This window comes from Otolemur garnettii, unplaced genomic scaffold (genome assembly GCF_000181295.1).
Source record: "Otolemur garnettii isolate 467f Iridium unplaced genomic scaffold, OtoGar3 scaffold00072, whole genome shotgun sequence".
Classification (NCBI taxonomy): domain Eukaryota; kingdom Metazoa; phylum Chordata; class Mammalia; order Primates; family Galagidae; genus Otolemur; species Otolemur garnettii.
This window is the reverse complement of record NW_003852467.1, coordinates 4793314-4816671: the sequence shown is the minus strand read 5'-3', so window position 1 is coordinate 4816671 and position 23358 is coordinate 4793314. Positions and strand designations below refer to the sequence as shown.

General features: G+C 35.1%; 1 protein-coding gene and 2 non-coding genes across 3 annotated transcripts in view; all 3 read right to left on the bottom strand.

Moving 5' to 3' along the window:
- The window catches only part of DMD (dystrophin), a 2307273-nt gene that overhangs the window by 1330187 nt on the left and 953728 nt on the right, over positions 1–23358 (bottom strand). Inside the window, exons 31-33 of the mRNA XM_023515448.1 lie at positions 11768–11878; positions 11175–11348; positions 7709–7864 (exon numbers count right to left, since the gene is read on the bottom strand). Coding sequence (XP_023371216.1) covers positions 7709–7864; positions 11175–11348; positions 11768–11878 — 441 coding nt within the window. The remainder of the gene's footprint in view (positions 1–7708; positions 7865–11174; positions 11349–11767; positions 11879–23358) is intronic.
- On the bottom strand, positions 215–276 carry LOC111726604. The gene has a single exon (XR_002774342.1). It is a non-coding gene; the product is annotated as a U7 small nuclear RNA (small nuclear RNA).
- Positions 506–565, bottom strand: LOC111726605. The gene has a single exon (XR_002774343.1). It is a non-coding gene; the product is annotated as a U7 small nuclear RNA (small nuclear RNA).

The window sequence follows — 23358 nt, the reverse complement described above, 5'->3', positions numbered from 1 at the left end:
GCTTAAAACTCAGGCCCTCAAAAGTAAATTCTTTGGTCATTCTCACATAGGAAATGAACAAATTTGTATTTCTCAACCACCTTTCCAAATACACTTACGTTTTATTAAGTTTGTCATCCAGTTGGTTTTTTAAAAAGCCCAAGATCTCTAAATGTAGTCAAAGCATCAACAAAAGCCAGATACATTTTATTATTATTATTTTTAAATTTTTTGGAGGGGTCTTTTGGTAGAGACCAGAACACCTGCTAGACAAATTCTAAAAGAGCTGTAACACTAGCCAGATAAATTTTAATTCTTAAAAGGTAAGCTGGCTTGCCTCGCACCTCCTTTGATTATCCTACTGTGCTCCTTGCAGTTCTATGAACAAGGAATAGTCTCCCTAGGGATGTTTTGGACGAGGAATAAAGGAAGGAATGAAAACCTGCAAACCATTAATTGCAAGCCAGAAACTATAAGTGGTAGAATTTACACAAATAATGTTTCTTTCTTTCTTTTTTTTGCATGGAGGAGTCTTCTGGTGAGGACTGTAAAACCTACTAGACAAATTCTAAGAGTTGTAACACTACACAGAGACTTTTAAACTCTTACAAGTTTGTTCCTGTTTTGTTTGCTATGTGTCTTAAATGTATGAAAAAAAGATGCCCTTTTCTGTCATGAAGGCTGGGAATCTGAGCAACAGATGGAAATGTTTCACTCTCCAGAGGTAGCCAGATGCAACGTAAGCCTGTCAAGCTCTGCAATACTCAGTGGACTTCCAGCTTGACCATGACTTTGGCAGGACACCTCAGTTTTCTCAGTTTACATGTCTATCGAATGGGATTACTCTATGTAGCAAATATGGCTGTTGTGAGGGTAAAATCAGCAACAGTTTATATGTAACACCCCAATCCCTTCTTTTATTGCTATTATCTCCCTGTAGGGATAGATCAGTAAAAAACTATGCTTGGATATACACAAGAAAAGCTTTATTTCCATTTTTTTTTGTTTTACTAATATACCTCAAAAATATTGGGCTTTTGTTCCTAAGAGATCTGAAAAGTAGACTCAAGATACATCTGAACTGTAAGGGAATTAAAACAAGAACAATGGTGCAAGTCCGTATTTATCATATTTATGCATTATGCCCGAGGCACGATAAGTAACACTGATGTAAGTAAATATACGCAAACACACACACACAGCAAAAATAAGAATCCAATCATAAGCATCAAAAAATACCAAAGGTGAAAGTATGAATAAAGAATCTAAAATGCTACAATCAAAATAAATATTCTGAAACCATGATAGGAATTCCAAATACTCAAACAAATTCATTAGTGACTTTAAGAGTGTACATTATGACATGTTAGTTGCTGAGGCTGCAAATGCTTTTTTCCTTTTGATTCTTTTTTTTTTTTAAGACAGATTTTCCCTTCTATTTTTCCTGTAAGGGAAGTAAAAGCATCTGCCCTTTGGACTGCAAGCATCGTTATTTGTGTGTGAGAGGAAAAAAAAATACACCTTCTGGTGTACTTCTATGAATAATTATTTTTCCTATCCACTGATGGTAGAAAAAGGATTCTGGATTCAATATTTCAAAGAAATACTATCTTCCCAAAGCTAATGCATTATTGATTTTTATTTATTTTATTTCTTTCCAGCTAAATAGGTTTTGAAAAAACAGTAGACAGTGCCCTCTTAAGGAAAATTGCGTTTTACATGATTTTTACATTTAAAAGAGTGCCACCTGCAGTAAAATGTCTCAGCAGTTATTGTTTTACGAACACCTGAAAATGTATTTTGGAGATGACATGAGTATTGCTATTCATGTATATTTTCATAAAATCAAAGCATAGAGAATTGAAAAAGAAATTATAGGTATTATTACATCAAAAGGGCTCTCAATAAACTAATGAGATTTAGATGTAAGAAATTATTTCTATTTACGGAACACTTAGGCTAAGCAGTTGATATTTAAGGAAATAATAAAATCGTGTACCATATCAAAAGTGCTATGGGCTGAATTATGCCCTTCCAGAATTAGTATGTTGACACTCTAATTGTTAATGTGATTGTGTCTTGAAGAACTATATGTAGATCGTAGAAATTAAGGTCAAGTGAGGTCATAAGGTAGGGCTCTAATTTAATAGAATCATATCCTTATTAATAAGAAGTAATTCTCCCCTTGCTCATGGTATAATACATGAGAAGATGGCCATCTGAAAGACAAGACGACAACTCTCACCAGAAACCAAATGCACCAGCAGTTTTTTCTTAGATTTTTAAACTCCAGAGCTATGAGAAATGAAGTTCTGTGGTAGGAGCCACCCAGACTATTCTATTTTGTATGGCAGTCTTGAGCCCTCTACTACAAAAAGGTAACTTACTGAGCTGAGGCAGGTACAACTATGTGAAATTTGAAGATGATTCAAATAGAATGTTCCTTTTTGTATCTAAAAAGAATAATATCATACTTTGTTGCCTTTGCTTTTATTAAACAAAGACACTGTGGTGCAAAATGATTTGAAGGTCAACATGCAGATGGTTCTTTGGTTCTCAGCCAATGAACAGGACATACAACATTTTTATATGATCTTCTACATGATCCCTTAATCATTAATGATGTAATTTTTTACTTCCAAAATAAACTTCTGTCCTATGTTTTTGCTGCTCCATCATACTATGAAAGTATGATTTCTGAGTACTCCTTTCATTTTGCTTTAATGATATTACTAAGTGCCAAATGGTTAAAATAAACAAACTCTCAGACACATATTTTCAGGGATTAATAGGGCTTTACATCATTATAAGACTCATTCAATGTTTTTGTTTGTTTTTTTGTTTTGAGACAAGAGCTCCCTCTGTCAGCCCAGAGAGCAGTGAGGCCCTAGTAGCTCACTGTCAGCTCTCCCTGTAACCTCTAACTCCTCTGTTCAAGCAATCATCCTGCCTCAGCCTCCAGAGTAGCTGAGACTACAAGTATGCACCACTATGACCAGCTTATTTTTCTATGTGCTTTTTTTTTTTTTTTTTATAGAGATGAGGTCTCATTCTTGCTCAGGCTGCTCTCAAACTCCTGGCCTCCAGGATTGCTCCCATCTCAGCCTCTCAAGGTACTAGGATTATAGATATGAGCCACTGCTCAAGCAATCCTCCAATGCCTGGCTATTCATTTTTATTTTTTAGTAGAGACACAGTCTAACTCTTGCTCAGGCTGGTCCCAAACTCCTGACATCAGAGGTCCTCCTTCAGCCTTCCAGAGCACTAGGATTAGAGGCATGAGGATTAGAGGCCTGGCCCTATACCGTTTCATTTTATGATAAATTTACTCTTAACAAAGATTTTGTGTAAATCCTTATGACAAAGAAGAAGCTCATGCAGTGCTTTATACTGCACAAAATAAACAGAGAGGGTGGCACCTATGGCTCAACAGAGTAGGGTGCTGGCCCCATATGCTGGAGGTGGTGGGTTCAAACCCAGCCCTGGCCAAAACTTGCAAAAAATAATAAAATAAAATAAAATAAAATAAAATAAAATAAAATGAACAGGTAAAACTTCCTTGCTGAAATATGTGTTTTTTATTTTAAAAAAAGATACTTACCAACATATTATTTTAAATATAAAGTCACATAGGTCAAATTATAAACTGTTAAGTATAAAGAAAATAAATCTCCAGGATTGAACAATCTATAGCTTTGGATTAATAGTGGAGATCACTCCATCTATAATTAATTATAAACTAGAAATTATTCAATATTTCATAATTGATTTTATATATGGAAGAACTGGTATACATGATAATTGATAAATATTGGAATGAGATATCAAGTACAGAGATACATTTTCTCTCTGTGGTAATCTTGAACACAATGATGAACTTCTCTAAAAGTTCATAAATGTCTTTTACTCCAAAGGTGTTTTGGTAGACCCAATAAGAAGTTGAAATACAGTATTTTAATTCAAGATTATTATCATGTTTTACTATTAACTGCGTATCAGCATTCCTTATTTTTGGAACAAAAGCTTTAAGAAAACCTTCATCATGTGACCACAACAAATTCTCTTTCAAAACATGCCAAATAGAAAAATAAAGGCTACCAACTAATAAAAATGATTATTTTCAGATTTTTTTTGAATTTAAAATACACTTTCAGTGGTAACAAGTTTGCCATTGATAGCTTCAAGATATAAATTTAATCTATTTTCAGAGTAAAATACTAGAAATGTGCCTCTCCATGGCTACTTCTCAAATAGGGAAAAACATTTATATTTGTGTCTAAGATGAGACGATAATTTTCTCAATGATATTGTCCTATTCAATAATGTCAGGAATAAGATTTTTAAAGTATAACTTTTTACTCACCCTGAGATTCATTAATTTTAGTCAGAATGAAATTAATATGTTGAACATTCATTTTTATGGTTTTTTTTAATTGGCCTTTCAGATAAACATTTTTTCATTACTGATTTTTCCCTCTCCATTAAGTATTGGAAAAGTAAAACTATCCCAAAGTAGCTCATTTTAAGATATATACCTAAGGCACTTAAAATAAACTTGTACTTAATGAAAAATGGCCACAAATGCCAACAAAAGATAGACTACTTAATTAGCGTAAGTTTAAGGAAAAGAGTCTATTATTTAATTACTAATAAAATACATTCATTCTGTTAGATACTACACACTATATTAAACTATTACAACTTTTTAACACTTTTGTTGAATAAATTGGAGAAAATAGAAATAAATAGAAAAAACATGTCATATTCATGGGTTGGAAGAAATAATATTGTTAACATGTCCAGACTATCCAAAGCAATCTACAGATTTAATGCAAAAAGAACAAAACTGGAGGAATCACATTACCTGACTTCAAATTATACTAGAAAGCTACCATGACTGAGTAGGATAGTACTAGCGTTAAAAACAGATGCACAGATGCAATGGAACAGAATAGGGAACCCAGAAAGAAATTTACACATTTATAGTGTGCTCATTTTTGACAAAGATGCCAAAAAATACAATGGGTCTTTTCTACAAATGGTGGCAGGAAATCTAGATATCAATCTGCAGAAGACATTGATCTCTCACAGTATAAAAAAATCAAATCAAAATGGATTTAAGACTTAAAATAAGACCGAAAACTATAAAACTACTAGAAGAAAATAGTTGGGAAATGCTCTGAGATGATTGATCTGGGCAAAGATTTGAGCAATACCCCTGAAGCACAGGTAACCAAAGGAAAATTGGACAGGATTATATATCCAGCCAAAAGATTTCTGCACAACAAAGGAAACAATCAACTAAGTGAAGAGACAATCCACCGGACAGGAACAGCATGTACAAACTATCCATGTGACAAGGGAGTAATAATCAGAATATATAAGGAGCTCAAATAACTCAGTAGAAAAAAAAGTAGGTAAGAATCTGAATACACATTTTTCAAATGGAGACATACAAATGACAACAGGTATGTAAAAAAAAAAGTTCAACATCATTAATAATCAGAGAAACGCAAATTCAAACTACAATGAGGTATCATCTCATTTCAGTTAAATTGACTGTCACTGAAAAGACAGGCTATAATGAATGCTGGCAAGAGGATGGAGAAAAGGAAACTCATAAACTGTTGGGAGAACAGTGTTTTCCAACATTTTTTCTCTCACAGCACACTTGAACCTGTAGTTAAACTTCCATGACACACTTAAATTATGTTGATCCCCAAAAAGAGGAAACAAAGAATATACTTACTGTGCTTTAAATTTCTTTAAATAATAATTTATTAATGCTCTTTAAACATTTGTGTGGCATACCTAATATCTTGTCATGGCACACAGGTTGAAAATCACTACTATAGAGATTCCTCAAAAAAAGAGAAAAAAAAAAAACCCCAAAACTAAAATTGGAATTATCATGTGACCCTGTAATCCCATTACTAGGTATATATCCAAATATATATAGTGGAAATCACTATATCAAAGAAATACCTACACTCCCATGTTTATTGTAGCACTATTCACAGTAGCCAAGATATGGAATCAACTTAAGTGTTCAGTCTATCAACAGATGAATGGATAAATAAAATGGGTATCTATACACAAAAGAATATTATTATTCCACAAAGAGAATGAAATGCTATCATTTGCAACAACTGGGATGGAAATGGAGGACATTATGCTAAGCGAAATCAGCCAGGCACTCTTATGTGGGAGCTAAAAATTGTCACAAGTTGAACTCATGGAGATAGAGAATAGAATGATGGTCACCAAAGGCTGGTTCACAGAGGCAAAAAGGAGGGCATAAATTGGGTGTGGTTAATGTGTACAAATATTGAGTTGAATAAGGTCTAGTGTTCAGTAGCACAATAGTGACAACAGTTAATGATCATGTATTGTATATTTTTCAAATAACTAAAAGACTGAAATTAGAATGTTCCTACCACAAAAAAATGAGAAATGTTTAAGGTGATAAATACTCTAATCACCCTGATTTGATCATTACATGTTCTATGCCTACATCAAGGCATTGTAGGTATCCTGTAAATATGTATAATTAATATGTACCCATAATAATTTTTAAAGAAGTTTTAAAACAAAACAAAGCTGGAACCACCAAATTACCTGATTCCAAAATATGCTACAATGCTAAAGTAACTGAAAAAGCATGGTATTAGCATCAAAACAGACATGTAACCCAATGGAACAGAATAGAGAGCCCAGAAGTAAAGCCTCACACTTATTATCAATTGATCATTGACAGAGTCACCAAAAACACAACAGGGAAAGGGCTGTCTCTTCAATAAATGGTACTGGATAGCCACGTGGAGGAAAATGAAATTGGTCCCTTATCTTATGCTATATACAAGAGCAAAAAGAGACAAATGTTATTGAATCAAACCACAATGCTTCTGTTCAGCAAAGGACACAATCAACAGTGTGAAGAGTGAATTTACTAGTAAAATTTTAAATAATCAAAACTCTAAACTATATGGAATATTTAAGTTGAGGGAATGAGATAATTATCCTTGATATCCCACAGTTTTGGAAAGATGGAGATCTTCATCTCTCCATTAATTAATAGTGAGATGGAATTGGTCATAAGATTTTGATCAGGGAAGCAATATAAAAATAATTACAGAGACATAGGACTTAATTGGCTATCCTTGCTATCTTATTAACCAGATGTGCTAGATAATGAAAGGCTTGGCCATATGGGGAAATAATTTCTCTGTTACATCTAATGTGTCTATGAGGAATGTATCAACTCCATTAAAATTAAATATAAACAGATACAGTAGTGTATAGTATTTACCAGTCTTTAAGTCAGTGGTTCTCAACCTTCCTAATGCCACAGCCCTTTAATACAATTCCTGTGGGTCGTGACCCACAGGTTGAGAACCGCTGCTTTAAGTCATCACAAGTGAATTTATATAATGGAAAGAAAGCAAATTTAGAAGAAACCCTTGAAGAACTATCTGATGGGCTAATAAAAACTTCCCTGAGTTTTCCATATTTTCAATTAGTAGTGAAGAGCAGAACTTCTATGATTAATGATTGTTTCTCAATAAGAATTCACATAAAAATACATAAATGCGCACACGCGTGTATGAGAGAGAGAATTTCCAAGATTCTAATTGTACATAATTTACATAATTTTCTGTCTCTTGCTTTCTTGCTTTACAAATTATATGTAAAGTGGAAAGCAGTGTTTGCGGTCTCAGCATGCACGCACCTTTGCTCCCAGCTCATTATAATGCAATTTCAAAGCTGTTATTCTTTCATCAAGCTCCTTGGGATTTTCCGTCTGCTTTTTCTGTACGATCTGACGTCCAGTTTTTATCACCATTTCCACTTCAGACTTCACTTCACTCAGACTTTTATACAAGTTCTAAGTTAAAAAACAAAACATAATCATAACCACCAGCGTTACATTAACTCATAATATTGTTAAGAAAAAGAAACAGGATAGATATTCCTTTAATTGGTAGCCAATGTTTACAGTTTGAATGGAATGCATTAATATTGTACAGCTGTGATGGATAGTTAGCTTCTGCATATTCTACAGATTTAATGTTTTTATCTGTCATTATAAACACAAATATAAACATACATATTTTGCAGCTATTCTTACGTGCATCATATGTATGTGAATATATGTGTATTTCAATACAAGTCTATAATAGTTATTTTAAAATGTTATATGATTTCTATTTAAAATTTTAAAGTTATATGAGTCTGGCCAGGAGTTTGAATAAGCTAATTCCCTCTTTGACTGAGTACTTCTTGAGTGTCTATAATGTACCAGATGAGATTTGAGTCAGTGGGGAAGCAGTGGTAGCCAAGACAGACCCATTCACTGTTGGTGTGGTGGTGCTTAGTTTTTGGTTGGGAAAACATCTAAATTTCCACGTTATAATTTTAATATATGTTATACCATACACGCATAGGTAGGAGGTAATTTTAAACATTTCTTTTTTTTTTTTTTTGAGACGGAGCCTCAAGCTATCCCCCTGGGTAGAGTGCCATGGCATCACGCTCACAGCAACCTCCAACTCCTGGGCTCAAGCGAGTCTCCTGCCTCAGCCTCCCAAGTAGCTGGGACTACAGGCGCCCGCCACAACCCGCCATTTTTTTTTGGTTGCAGCCATCATTGTTGTTTGGCGGGCCTGGGCTGGGGATTCAAACCCGCCACCTTAGGTGTATGTGGCTGGCGCCCCAGCCGCTTGAGCCACAGGCGCCAAGCCTAAACATGTTAATGAGATCACACAAATTTCTTAATGTTGATGAGTAAAAAATATAAACAGATATAAAAGTATTATTTAAAACTCCCATGAATATCACAACCATATAGAGCAATATATTGTTTTATAAGAGTAGGTTGACATGAAAAAAGCCTCAGGAGACAAGTGCCATAAGTTTGGGAGACAGCTACGTTCACCACTATGCCAGCAACTTCACTTGGTGTAATAATTTTGCCTTGTACTTATGTGTGTGTCCATGTTGCATGTATATGTATCTGTGTGTGTGTATATATAAATGTACATGATAGTTTCTATTATTTGCTGCTTTTATTTGTTCCGTGGTAAGTCTGAATGGTAAATACTTATTTTATTATTAGAGATAAGCTTGCTGGTGGGTAAGTCCATTTCTTGGAATTAGAACAAAAATTGATTTTATTTTCTCTTTTTGGTTTAAAATGTCTAAAAACAAAACATTTTGCAAAGGCTGAGCAAGTATCTGACTAATCAAGGTTACGTGTATAATCTGTTTCCTTCTTAATCTCCTCTTTGATAATTGATGCTCATATTCCCTTATTAATAATGGTGAGTTTTGTCTCAGGTTCGTAGATGAATTCTTTTTTTCAACTTCTTCATTTTACTGTTTTCTTAGAAGATGTAAAAACGTCCACATATTTAGAAACATTGAAATCATTCACCATTGTGTTTGGAATCAGAGATTCTTCCAAATGATTTACTCTGTAAACTCACACACAAAAAATCTCAATGCTTTATTTTTATGATGAAAGCTCATTCAAGGTACTGTTAGCTATTAACATCATTTCATTCAATAGGCAAAAAAAATATTTATAACCAAGGAGAACTACGTGTTTTCATTACATTTGTGTTTGTGCCAATAAGCCTTTTAATAGACGGTATTTTCTTGAAGTCAAGGCCATGATCATGGTATATGTCACAAAGCAACTTAAGTAATGAAAACTCTAAAAATAGTATAGAAAAGGTATTCTATGAAAGAACTACTTGAATTGGTTTTGACATTTACAGCAGAACAAGAAACAATTGAGCTAGTGGCGTTAGGTGTCTCCTTTATAGTGGGGTACAGGGCCCAGGTACAGTGTGTGAACACAGGTGGGTTGTTCTTAGCTCATATTTACTGGTAGATAAGTTTTAAGAGCTAACATAGACCTTTTTTGAGAAGACTGAACAGATCTCATTTTGCAAATCTTCGTCATGAAGATACTATATTTAGGTCAATTTCCTTCCCGTTCTTTTTGAAAAATTTAAGATGTATCCCCATATATTCCCATCCTTACCTAATAGTAGCTAATCATTATATATCATGATTTTCAAAATGTGTTTGGGTGGTGCTGGAGGAATATTTAAAGTATTTTCATCATAGCACTAATATTCAGCCTAAAATATCAATGTTATTGGATGAAAAACATTTCATAGTTCTTCAAAAGTAAATCTATACATTTATTTTCAAATTTTGTTAAAAAGAAAGATATTTTCCCATTTATAATGACATGACTTAAATATATCTAAAGGGGTTTGTTTTTTATTCATGTTATGGAGTTTATGCAGAAACAATACTTAAAACACAAAGTATTAAATATGGTTTTTCTCTTTAATATTAATAACCTTCAGTATTTTCACTTAATTTTCATTTCTACTGTGATGTCCCATACTACATGTAGTGTTATAATAATATGTATATTATGCGATTGTACCCCTCCAACCCAAATTTATGTTGTCAGAGGAATCATTGACCTGGTAACCTTCCAATAATTGTAATATAGGACACGTCTAGATATTCCAAAGTCTAATGAAGATTTATGCTATGGGCTAGTTGTACTTTTCCAATGCCTTGTTATTCTGTGTTGTCTGGTGGTATTGCAGTGTATATCCAGCACTGATATTTAAAGACTTAGAGTTTGTAGCAAGAGTACCTGGAGTGGAGTCTTGCTTTGCCCTTTACTATATGTTTGCCTTCAAATTCTCTCAGGTAATCTGTAGCCTTAAGAACTACAGATGACTTTTATACATCACTGAGCTTGCTTGGCCCTCATTATTTCTGGAACACTTATTATTATCATGGCTACTAATGTTCTTCCTCTTTTTATATTAATATATTTCCTTTCTGGGTTTCCATTTCACAATATGTTCAAAGTACTCCAAGAATTAAACAAAGGAGACATTCTTTTATATTCTACATAGTCCTTAGCAGAATTATAGATTCAAAAAAAGATACTCATACACTAGGCATTACATGGCTATTATTTCAGTAAAAGTTCTTGTCTCTCAATCCACTTGTACCAATTTTTTTCTTAATCTTAAAATTATATGGTATAATTAATATAATTGTCTGAAAACAATTTCTATTGTAAGAGAGGATCATCAAATGCTTCTGAATGAGGAAAGTTGAGGAGTAGCTGCATACTTGCCACCAGAAATACGTACCACACAATGATTTAATTGTGACTGTACTACTTCCTGTTCAACACTCTTTGTTTCCAACGCAGGCAAGTGCATCTTCACTTCATCTAAAATCATCTTACTTTCTTGGAGTCGCTGCTCAAAATTAGCTGGTTTCTGGAATAATCGAAACTTCACAGAGACATCTTGTAATTTTTTCTGGAAGGACAACGTAAGAACGTACAACTTCAATTTTCATTTTGCCTTCTAGAAAATAACCAGTCATCTTTTTTTGTTAAGAGATTTTCTTTTCTTACTGAATATACAGAGAAGTAAAAATGACAAACATTAAGCCATCTCTTATTTTTCCCATTCGTTCAACACAGAGGAAACTCACATTGGAAAGAGGAATTCAGTAATGTTTCTTACTATGACATTAAGTAAATGGTAAGTTATTAAGCTAGTGTATCTTGAAAATGTACAAAGAAAAACACCCAGATTGTGTAGACATCAAACTGTAGTGTTGAAATAATTCCCTCGATCCCAGTTTTGCTAATAATCACACTGTTTTCCATAAACTAGAGTATGTTTTAATGTACAACTAAAATGAGTTCCTTAGCGTATGTGACAAAATATACCTGTGCGACATCAATTTGGGACAGGACCCTTTGGGCAGCCTCTTTCCCCTGGTTATGTTTCTTCATTTCTTCTAAACTGATCTCATGACTTGTCAAATCCGATTGGATTTTCTGTTGGGAGAACATTGTCATCAGTCAGTACGCTCAGCACCTTATTACAAAAGACTTACTTTCAGAACAGATGGAATTCAGAAACTCTCCCGAACCACTGCTAAAAATGTGGCCTCATTTAAAACAGCAATAAACATTTTTCACTTATCCAAATAATCAAAAGTGAATTGACTTATTCCTCCCCTATTAGGGCGATTATGATAAAGAATCATTGGGAGTCAATAATAACAGTTGTTTCAGATAGCAATTTCAAAAGAAAAGATCTGCTACTATCTAATAGGTAGAACTGATGCTGTTTTATCTTTGAAGTTATCCTCAGATATGACCAAAGACAAGAATTTACCCTTTATAGAAAAGCTAACTGTGATAGGTACAAGACATAATGATAAAGTTTCGTGTGGTTAATATTCCTTAATAGCAGTCTTTACTCAGTTATTTTGTGCCATGTTTCACTTAAATGTCAGGGACACTGGATCTAGGAAAAGGAAGTTATATGCCTCAAGTGGTACTGCTTTTGTCTGATAGACACTTCATGGCTTCCTATAGATATTGGCTTTTTAATAGTAAAATAGTTCTATATTTTCTATATTTGAGGAATATATTTTTGATGAAGTTGTATTCAAAAGTATGTCTGTATTTGACTTGTGGATTTCTGAACCAGTTACAGATGGGTCAAATCCTTACTGACACCCAAGCAATAAATTCATTCATTTCTTTCTGTGAGATGTAACGAAATTCAGCTATTGGTCAAAATTTTCTAATGTGAAATTCAGTCATTGTCAGATTATCATGAATAAGCTACAGAAGAGGAAAATGGTTAACTGATGCTACAATGTCCTTAAAATTGTCATGCAAAACAATTTAGAAAATGTATATGAGTTTAAACTAATTTTCACCAATTGGAGTCAACTCTGGTACATACTATTAGAAAATAACATCAGTTTTGTCTAGCAGTTACCACAGAGAACTCTAAACTTAAACTGAGTAATGAAAATTTTCCAAAGAAAATTGACTAAATGGTCTAGGAGTTGTTTAGGATACAGATTATAAATGTATAGATATATCTTAATATTATTCTTTAGCATAGTGATATTAATGATTATAAAAGCAAATTAATTATGAATTACTTAAGTAGTTAGAATTCTGCCTTAAAATAAGTAAGAGATCAGAGTGATGTAAATAAATATCATTTTTATTTTACTATAAACAATATCTTCATTGGTTGAGTAATTATCTTGCTTCTGAAATGCTGATATGCACTCTCCTTCAGGAAATAGAATCTAGGGCTTAAGGATTCATCTATGCATATAACACTATCCACAGAGTAAGAAATGCCACAGAATGTATAAAATTTGACTGAAGCATGTAGGGTGGAGTGACACTTGTAGAGAAGAGTTAATAGGAGCTGTTGTTAAAGTAGAACCCTGAATATTTCTAAGCACTGTTGACAGCATCAGATGTTTTGGGGGGTTTGTGGCTAGGACTTCACAAATGGGAAATAAACTCTTAAAAACGTGGGCTGATAACAATTGTCTATGCCACACAATCCTGACCACCTCAAGTCATGGGTGATTAGAATGGGGACAATGCTTGTGCAAAGACAGATACATTAGATTCTCTCTCTGAAATGTAGGACTGACAGAAGGAAGTCTGACGAAGCTCTGTGTATGCTCAGAACTATGTCACACGTGCTAGGGAATTGTGTTTCTGAAGTCTCTAGTTTGTAGAGTCGGTTGAACAACAAACATCCATGAACACTGAAAGAAGAAAGAAGTAGGTGCGTAGAAAGAGACATAGCAAGAAATTTATTGATGGTTTCCAATTATAGGCTGAAATTGATGGTATTTGCCAAAGATAGCTATAATAATAGTTCTCATATGACATGCTCCACATAGCACGCCGTCATCAAGAGGTGGAATTTATTTTTTTTCCTCTTTAAATCTGAATTTACCCTTCAACTGCCTTGACCAATAGAATACAGCTTGAGTAATGCTCTGTCAGGTATAGCCAAAGTCCGTAAAGAGCCTGGAAACTTCCACTTCTGTCACTTGGAACACTGACTCTTAGGGTGCTCCTTCCTGGGACCCATTCAACATAGCACGCACCGAGAAACCTGATCACACGGAGATGTCATACATAAGTGTTTCAGTAAACAATTACAGGTGGGGTTTTTGCTAAAACTGCGAGCCATGTGAGTGAGTCATCTTGGACATCCAGCCACATCGAGCTTTCAGGTCACTACAGTCCTAGGCAACAGCAGACTATAAAATCCTAAGAGATATCCCAAAATGGAATGACTCAGCTGACCTGATTCAAACCACAAAACCATTAGAAATAATGATAAATAGATACTACAAATAAGGAGAACACAGGTTTTAGTCCCTTCCTGAGTCAAAGCTTCATTTTTGCCCTTGGCTTCCATGACACATCTGTATACTCTTATGACAAATATCTTTTCCCCATTTTTGTTTTCACTTTCATTAATTCAGTTTTGTTACTTGTCCATAAGTGTTATAAATAGTATACTAGAAATGCAAGGAGACACGACTTATAAAAACAAGGGCAATTCTGGTTGAAGAAAAACAAGGTGTGAGATGAGGCCGATGAAGAGTCTAAAGAAGGGGGCCAAAATATAACTAGAAATGCAGGTAGAAATCATATAATAGATAAACTCATGCCCAAAGTGAATGATTACTCTATTTTGAACATGAAAATAAATATTAAAATTCAAAATTGATCAGAATCACAGATGATGGTTTTATAGTTAATCTAAAACTTAACCCAATAACTAAGGAAACTTAGAGGGACAAAATGTTACTATAATCAATACTACTTTGAAATAAGTTTGCCTTATATTCATCACTATGAGGATGTGTGTACATACATGTATGTACATGAGGGGGTAGAGACAAAGAGAAGGTGTGTTCAATGTACATTTGTACAATATGCATTTATTTTAGTGTTTTCAAACATTAAAGAAAAGTAGGAAGGGAAAGTAAAGAGAGAACAACTAAGAATACAGAAATTTAAGTGATATAGGGAAGAAAACCACCAAAACAGGGAAGGAACAGTCTCAGAGAAGGAAAGGAAAAATGAAGAAAGAGAGAATACCTCTTACATCAAGTTATGTGAGAATTTTTTAAATTAGAGAGTACAATCAACAATGTCAGTTTTGAAACAAGTCAAATGAGATAAGTAGCAATAAGAGTATATTAGCTGGTCAGTGAGCACTGTAGCTAGAACAGAGTTGGTAGATGATGAGAGCAGAAATCAGAATTTCAAGGGCTTGCTTACCTGATTAAGGATCAAGAAGCATTCTTATAATACAATTTAAATTACTTTTGAAGACTTTTGTCTCTACACATGATAAAATTCAGGTCAATTAGTTTGGAATGCTTGTAAGGCTATGTATAAGAAGTCAATAGGTGGAGTAATTTAAAAAAAATGTAAGGGTATAATTGATTAGATGAGTCCTATGGAAAGCAAGGGAACTGGAGTAGAGAACAAAGGTCAGGGCCAACGGAAGATATTAACAGGAAAAGAGGTTACTTTTTTTTTTTTTTTAAGAAATCAAAAGTAAGACATAAAGATAATTTAGGATTTGGAGAGGCCAGAGTTGAATGTTTATTACTTGATGCTCTAGGACAGTGGTTCTCAACCTGTGGGTTGCGACCCACAGGAACTGTATTAAAGGGCTGCAGCATTAGGAAGGTTGAGAACCACTGCTCTAGGAGAGTAGAATGAAATAGTATCAAGAGAAGTCAGTATATAAATCAGAGGGCTTGCAACCTTGGGCGAAGCACTAAACTTCACTGTTAGCCTCAATTTCCTCATCTCTACATGGAGAAGGATAATGAAAAGCCACCAATGAGACTTCATCATAATTTCTAGGCAGCATATCTGAGAAATGCTCTTTAGTAGATGACCACAATAGTTTAGGTCAAAAAGATTGGATGTGGGCAGCACCTGTGGCTCAAAGGAGTAGGGCGCTGGTCCCATATACTGGAGGTGGTGGGTTCAAACCCAGCCCCAGCCAAAAACTACAAAAAAACTCCAAAAAACAAAAACTGCAAAAATAAATTAGATGTGACAGTATATGACAGTATATGTAAAAATACCTATCTAAGCAGTTTTCACAAATATTTACTCAGAAATTGCCAGTGATATTACATATCATCTCTTTATAAGGATAATACCCTTGGTATCTACTGAGCATGATAGAGGAGCGGGACATGGAAGAGTTTTAATCAAAGTGATGAAAGTCTAATAGCCACTGTGGACACTGTGAAAGGAAACTGATGAGAGAAAAATGGAAAGATATTCAGAGAGATGAGAGGGACAAAATTAGACATCTGTAACTGTCTGTTTGCATGTTTTAAAAATCTTTTCCATCCATTCAAACACCAACATATAGTATAGGACAATATAAAATATGTACATTTCTCACAACTTTTATACCAGCGGGGTAAGAGGAGAGCACAGAAATTATCATCATCATTATCTTTGTCACCAGAACAGGCATTTGTATGACTTTATGTACTAACACTTCATATAATTCATTCTATCTTCTAATCAAATTAATAAAACTATTTATTATCTCTGCTTACAAATGAAGGTAGGAATGTTGCCATGCCCAAGATATGATAGCCAGGAAACAGCAAACTCAATGCCCTTAAAACAATTATACTGCCTCTTACATTATGACTTAAAAATAAAATTATCCCTAAACGACCATTTGTCAAACTAAACATAAATTTAATGTTACTTTTATGTTTATACCATTTAGTTAAATCAGTTCAATAAACAAGTTGTTCAATCTCTACTACTCAATTACACATGATAGGAACAAAACTCTTGTCACTGGGCCAAGATGGTCCAGAGGCAGCCTGCATTCACAGCTCTCAAGGAGAGGATTGAAAGTTTCACATGGCTCTTTACCTACAGACGAACCACCCCAGGGAGAGTATTGTGAATCATCAGAGAGATGACTAGAGTCACTCAAACTGAAGAGAAAAGTGGGATGGTTCGCTTAGCAAGATTGAAAGGTACCTGAGGGAAGTCTCCACATGTGGGGAAAGTTCATGATAGATCACTAGGGCTCTGCACTCTTCCAGTAGACAATGCAACCCAAGCTATAAGGGGATTCCCCCTCCACAACAGGTTTCTGATCTGATCAGGAAGCTGCTTGGAGACTGCAGCAGCATTACACCAGAGAGTGGGCACTAGATTCCAATCCCAGGTCACTACGACAAATGCCATCCTGAGCCCTCAGCACCAGAGTTCCCAGTCTATGGAGAAGTCAACTCCACTTCAGCCATCTTTCCATTAACCCTGTCAGGTGAGGGAGGGAGTGGTAAGGGCAGGCACTCTCATGTAAACTGTGACTGAGTGCTACGCACCCCTCTGAGCCTTCTCACTGGCCACTCTGAAGGATCAGAGCAAAGTAATTGCCGACTGGACCTCAGCATCTTCTGCTGCCATTTTGCCATGCTGATAGCACCACCACCCTCAATAGCACTGTAGCAGCTGCCACAATCAGACCTGGGCAGAGGCTGAACTTGAAGCACTGCCACTTATCAACAGAGGACCAGGAATTTCCCTAGCCCTGCCAACTACAGGCTACACAGCTCTGCAGCCCAAAGAGCTTCTTTGCTGTCAGCCAAGGACCTATGATACATCCAGTGGCCTATCAAAGTCCAGTGATGGTCCACTGCCGGGCCACCAGCCAAAGGCCTCTGATTCTCATAGGCATTTGTCAAGGTCACATGACCTGTTGAGGTACCTACCAAGTTCCTGCAACATGTCCCATTATAGGCTGTGGCCCTGGAATGTATACCCAGGCACTTACTAAGGTCTTGCAGATCAACTGGCTGGCTTACCAAATTCCTAAAATGCACATAACTGCTATGGCATTGCATCCTACATAGCCCAGTGGCTTTGCATGCTATGACTCCATTGATAAAGCACACCATGCACACTGATGACAGTAACCTGTGGTGCACAGATGCCAAGGCAGTTCCTCCTACACATCACTGTAGACCTGCTCATAAAAGTGCCCCCTTGGCACATACAACCACTGTCCCTGGAGCTGAGTAGAGGGAATATCCACAGCCTTCACATCTGTGGTCACTCTTTAAATAGCATCACACAGCTGCCACTGCCACCACCACAGGCAAATTGAAGCAGAGAAAATGTACACACCACCTGCCTTAACAGAGAGGACACATCCAGGTCTCTATTCAAGCTTTCAACAGTAGCCTAGGTACCAACACACCACTCCATCTGAATAACCCTCAGCACTAGCTCAAACTGTGACACTAGAGGGGAATGGTATGACACAGGAGAGCAGCTACATTACCATTTCTCAGTACATCTGCCCTTCTCCTTCTGGGCCATTCTTTGGCAGTAGAACACAAGTGCACCAGGCAGGGACCTTGCCTTCTTTTCAATAACTAGGAGAGTTCTCAGGAAACAGGAACAGGTATGGTGCAAACGTTATCTGTCTTAAGCTGAGAGAAGTTTCAGAAGAGGTAACCAGGATAAAACCTCTGCCAATACAAAAAAAGTGAGCTGTTTTGACACCTCCCAATGATCACAATAAGTCTCCAGCAATGAACCCCAACCTAAAGAAAATTGTCAAAGTCTCAGAGATGGAATTCAAAAGATTAATAAAATGAATAGGATTGAAGACAATATGGAAATTACACAAAGAAAGCACAAAAAATCTTTCAGGACATAAATGAAGAAAATAAAAAAGATCTAAGTAAAGAAACAAAAGTGGCAGTAGAATTGCTATGGTCTTCAATATCTCACTAATTAACTAGACATCATCAAAGTAGTAAATCAAAGAAACAGGAGACTTAAATGGCATCCTAGAACAAATGAGCCTAACAGGTATCTACAGAATACTTTAGAACATGCATTTTTCCAATCATTACTTGGGGCATTTTTCAAAATTGATCGTATTTTCAGCTACAAAACAAGTCTTAGCAAATTCAAAAAAATTTGACATCTTACAATGTATCTTCTCAGACCACAGTAGAATAAAACTAGAAATCAGCTCCAAGAGAAACTCTTAAAACAACACAAAGTTATGAAAATTAGACTGCTGCTGAACTATCCATGAATCAACAATAAAATTATGATGGAAATCAAAATATTCCTCAAACTGAATGACAATGGGGGCACAAGATTTCAAAAATCTCTGAGATACAGGAAAAGCAGTGCTAAGGGGAATATTCATAGCCTTAAAGGATTACATAAAAGAAGACAGAAAGTCAGCAATATAATTTAATGCCACATCTAATGGAAGTACAGAACCCCCCCCCATTCAACATAGAGCTGTAACTCCTAGTCAGAGCATTCAGAAAATAAAAGGAATAAGCATCAGGAAAAAGGAGGTCAAACTATCCATGTTTGCCAATGATATGTTCTTGCTTCTAGAAAACTTTGAATACTTCACTTCTAGAATTGATAAAGAAATTCAGTAGTCTCAAGTTGCAAAATCAAATAACACAAATCCATAGCATTTCTGTATACTAACAAAAGTCAAGCTGAGAGTCAAAACAAGGACTCAATACTATTTACAATAGCTACAAAAGAAAATACAATACTTAGGAATATACTTAATCAAGGTGGTGAAGGATCTCTATGAAGAGAAGTAAAAAAGTACCAGTGAAAGAAATTATAGATCTCTCTCTCACACACACACAAATAGAAAAATGTCTCATACTCATCAATTGGAATATTCAACATTGTTAAAATGTCCTTACTGCCCAAAGTGATTTACAGAGTCAATGAATTCTCATAAAAAAAAAATGTCTTATTTCACAAACATAGAAAAATAATTGTAATATTCATTGGAACCAGAGAAGAGCTCAAATAGGCAAACAATCTGTAGCAAAAGGAACAAATGTGGAGGCCTCACATTACTTGACTTCAAAATATATTACAAAGCTATAATCACCAAAGGGGGATGGTAATGTTATAAAAGCAGAAACATAGAGGAATGTAACAGAATAGAGAACCCGGAAATAAACCATATAGCTAAGACCAACTGATCTTTGACAAAAAAGACAAAAATACACACTGGGGAAAGGATATTCTATTCCAGGGGTCCTCAAACTTTTTAAACAGGGGGCCAGTTCACTGTCCATTGGAAGACTGGACTGTGGGCCCCGGGAGGAGTCGGCTGCTAAGCAGGACAGGCAGCGGTGACAAAAACACCCGGCAGGCTGCATGTGGCCTGCGGGCCGTAGTCTGAGGATGCCTGTTCTATTCCATAAATAGTGCTGAAAGAATTGGACACCCAACAAGACTCATACCTCTCACTTTGCAGAAAAATTAATTCAAAATGGAAAAAAGAGTTAAATGTAAGCAGGAAACCATAAAAAACCTAGAAGAAATTAAGGAAAAATTATAGATGTGAGTCAAGCAAAAGAATTTATGACTAAGATTCCAGAGGCAAATATGGCAACAACAACAATTAGTAAATGGGATTTATTTATGTATAGCTAAGCATATAATCAACAAAGCGGCAACCTACAGAATGGGAGAAATCTTCATAAACCATAGGACAAATAGGAGACTAATAACCAGACTCAACAAAGAACTCCAAAAGTCAGCCGGAAAAAACCACCCTCAAATTGAATTAGACTCAAGATGGGGGAAAGGGTAAGGAGGGCGGAGGATTGGTGACTCTCACCCAATGGGCACAATGTAAGGTATATGGCACACCTCCTGGGTGAGGGACTCAACTACAACATGGACTTTACCTAACAAACAATGTAACTTAATCATTTGTATCCTCATATTAATCTGAAATTCAAAATAAAACAACAACCACCTTATAAAAATATGGGCATAGATCAAGACCAGAATTTTTTCAAAAGAATATACACAAATGGCCAACAAACATGTGAAAAAATGTTTAGTATCACTGATCATTAGGAAAATGCACATTAAACCACAATGAGATACCACCTCACCCGTCTGAATGGCTATTATTAAAAAGTCAAAAAAACAACAGCTTATACATTGTCAGTAGGGCCACAAACTAGCGTAATTCCTACGGAAAATAATATGGAGATTCCTCAAAGAATTAAAATTAGGTCTACCATTCAAGCCAGCAATCCTACTCCTGGGTCTCTACCCAAGGGAAAATTAATCATTTTATTAAAAAGACACTTGCACCTGAATTTTTATCACAGCACAAGTCACAACAGCAAAAAATGTAGAATCAATATAAGCGCTCATCAACTGATGAGTGGATAAAGAAAATGTCACACACACACACACAAAGTATCTTGGGAACAGAAAAGTAAACACCATATTATCACTAATATATGGGAGCTAAACCATGGGAACATCAGCACAAAGAGCCATAAAGGACACTGGAAACTAAGAGTTGGGGATCATGGGAGGCAAGTGAGGAATCGGAACATCCCCATCCATTACAATGAACTTTATCTGGGTGATGAGCACACTGAAAGCCCTGACTTCAACATTACACAGTACATCCGTCTAACAAAAACATTTCTACCCCTTAATATTTTGCAATAAAAAAATACATGAAAAACCCTGTTGTCTCCAAACGCTAGGGAATTTTACTCTAGGGAGGCATAACAAGGAGATATAACTAAACTGCAAAGCAGGAATACATGCAGTGTAATAGGAAAACCCATGCTCTGTGATCAAAAAGAAGAAAAATACATCTACCATATGAGGCGGGTTAAAAAAAAAAAGTAAGAAATTAACATAATTTAAATTGCACGTGGCTGAAGAGTGGTTTTGGTGGGAGAATAAGGATATGGGATGTAGTTTCAGACTGTGGGAACCAAGGCAACATGTTTATTAGGTTTGGGACAGGAAGAGTGGGTATGCTCAGTTTTATAAAAGGAACGAGAGAATGTGGGAGAGTGAGAATTACTGTTCAGATGAGTGATCAAGTATTGAATCCTGTTTCAGTGCCCCTAAACTTCAAGAGATCCTTTTATGAACCAGCATTTAATTTTCTTTTTTGTAGTTTGCCTTCTATTTTTCTGAAAGACTGCTCCTGAAAATTCTAGAAGCTTGACATTACAAAACAAAGCAAAAGATAACCTAAGTAAGAATTGAAATGCGGGTCTCCTGATGAGAAATTCCACATTTTCTTTGTCTCAAATGAACCATATTGTTATCATAACTCATTAACAGTGGGAACGAAATGTACAAACACATAACCAAACACGCAAGTTTTATCTGCTGAGAGGGGATATGAAGGACCAACTAACATGTGAGAGGAAGATTGGGTAATGCATAGCAGTTCATAGAATTTGAAATGTTCCTATTTCTATCAAGCAGTTACACTGTTAAAAGGATGAGTTTCTGTAGTCTTAGAAAGGCCACTAAGAGAAAAATCCTTAACATTGAAAAAAGGATGGTTGAATATTACATAAAATTGAGACTTTATCATAATTTATCAGTATTTTCAGAAAAATTCACTTGTCTATAATATTGTTCCAATGTGACTAAAGAACATTTCTTTATTAATTAAGTAGGTAATCTATAAAAAATCATCTGGTAGATGCGGAAATTAAGGATAAATGATATGTCTGTACTATAGAACTTCTCAGAATATTTTATAAATTAATGTACATTTTGTATAACTGAAAAGGATACAATCCTTTGTTCAAATTATCCTTTCGCTTTTTTTGCCAGAGTATAATCACATTGCAAAAAGTTGTCCAATGTACTTAATTAATCATTAACAATTCATTATTCAAATTTTAAAATAAAATTGATGTATATTTCTAAATTGATCCTACTTTAGGTAAGTTGTACAATAAAATCACACTTATAGTTAGCCAGCACCTTCACAAATTAGTTCCCCAAATTTTATATTCAAGTGATAATTAATTTGTAGTTTGTGCTTAAATACTTTTCACTATCTATTTTATGAAACCTCATTAGAGTTTTATCCTGGAACCACATAATTATAAAAATGCATATCATGTTAGGGTCGGCTTATTGTGAATTAGATAGGTCACTTGTATAAAGAACAGTAATACAGAATCTTCTGGGAAGAATAAACAATCTCCTACTTAAAAATCTCTCTAATGAAAAGAGAAACATTACATTGTGTGTTGTGTCATTAAGATCAGAAAAGCGAATAAAAATAATACTGTAGAAGAAAACACTGGGAATGGAAGATTTAATCCAAAGGTAAATGATTTCTACACTTAGCTGCTAGATTAGTAAGTTTTCCTAAAGATCTGAAGAATATACAATTTGAGTTATATTTTCACCTGATATATAAATCTATTGGAATATGGATGTTAAGCATTTCTTGCGAAATTAGCAGACTGACTTTGTATAAAATCAGAACCTACAAAACTAAGTAAAACAAAGCAGTAAATCAACACTACTGATTTGGAACGCCATGTATGCTTTAATAAAGAATTCTCAACCCAACTCCTTTCAGAATCACTAGATTTTCTGCA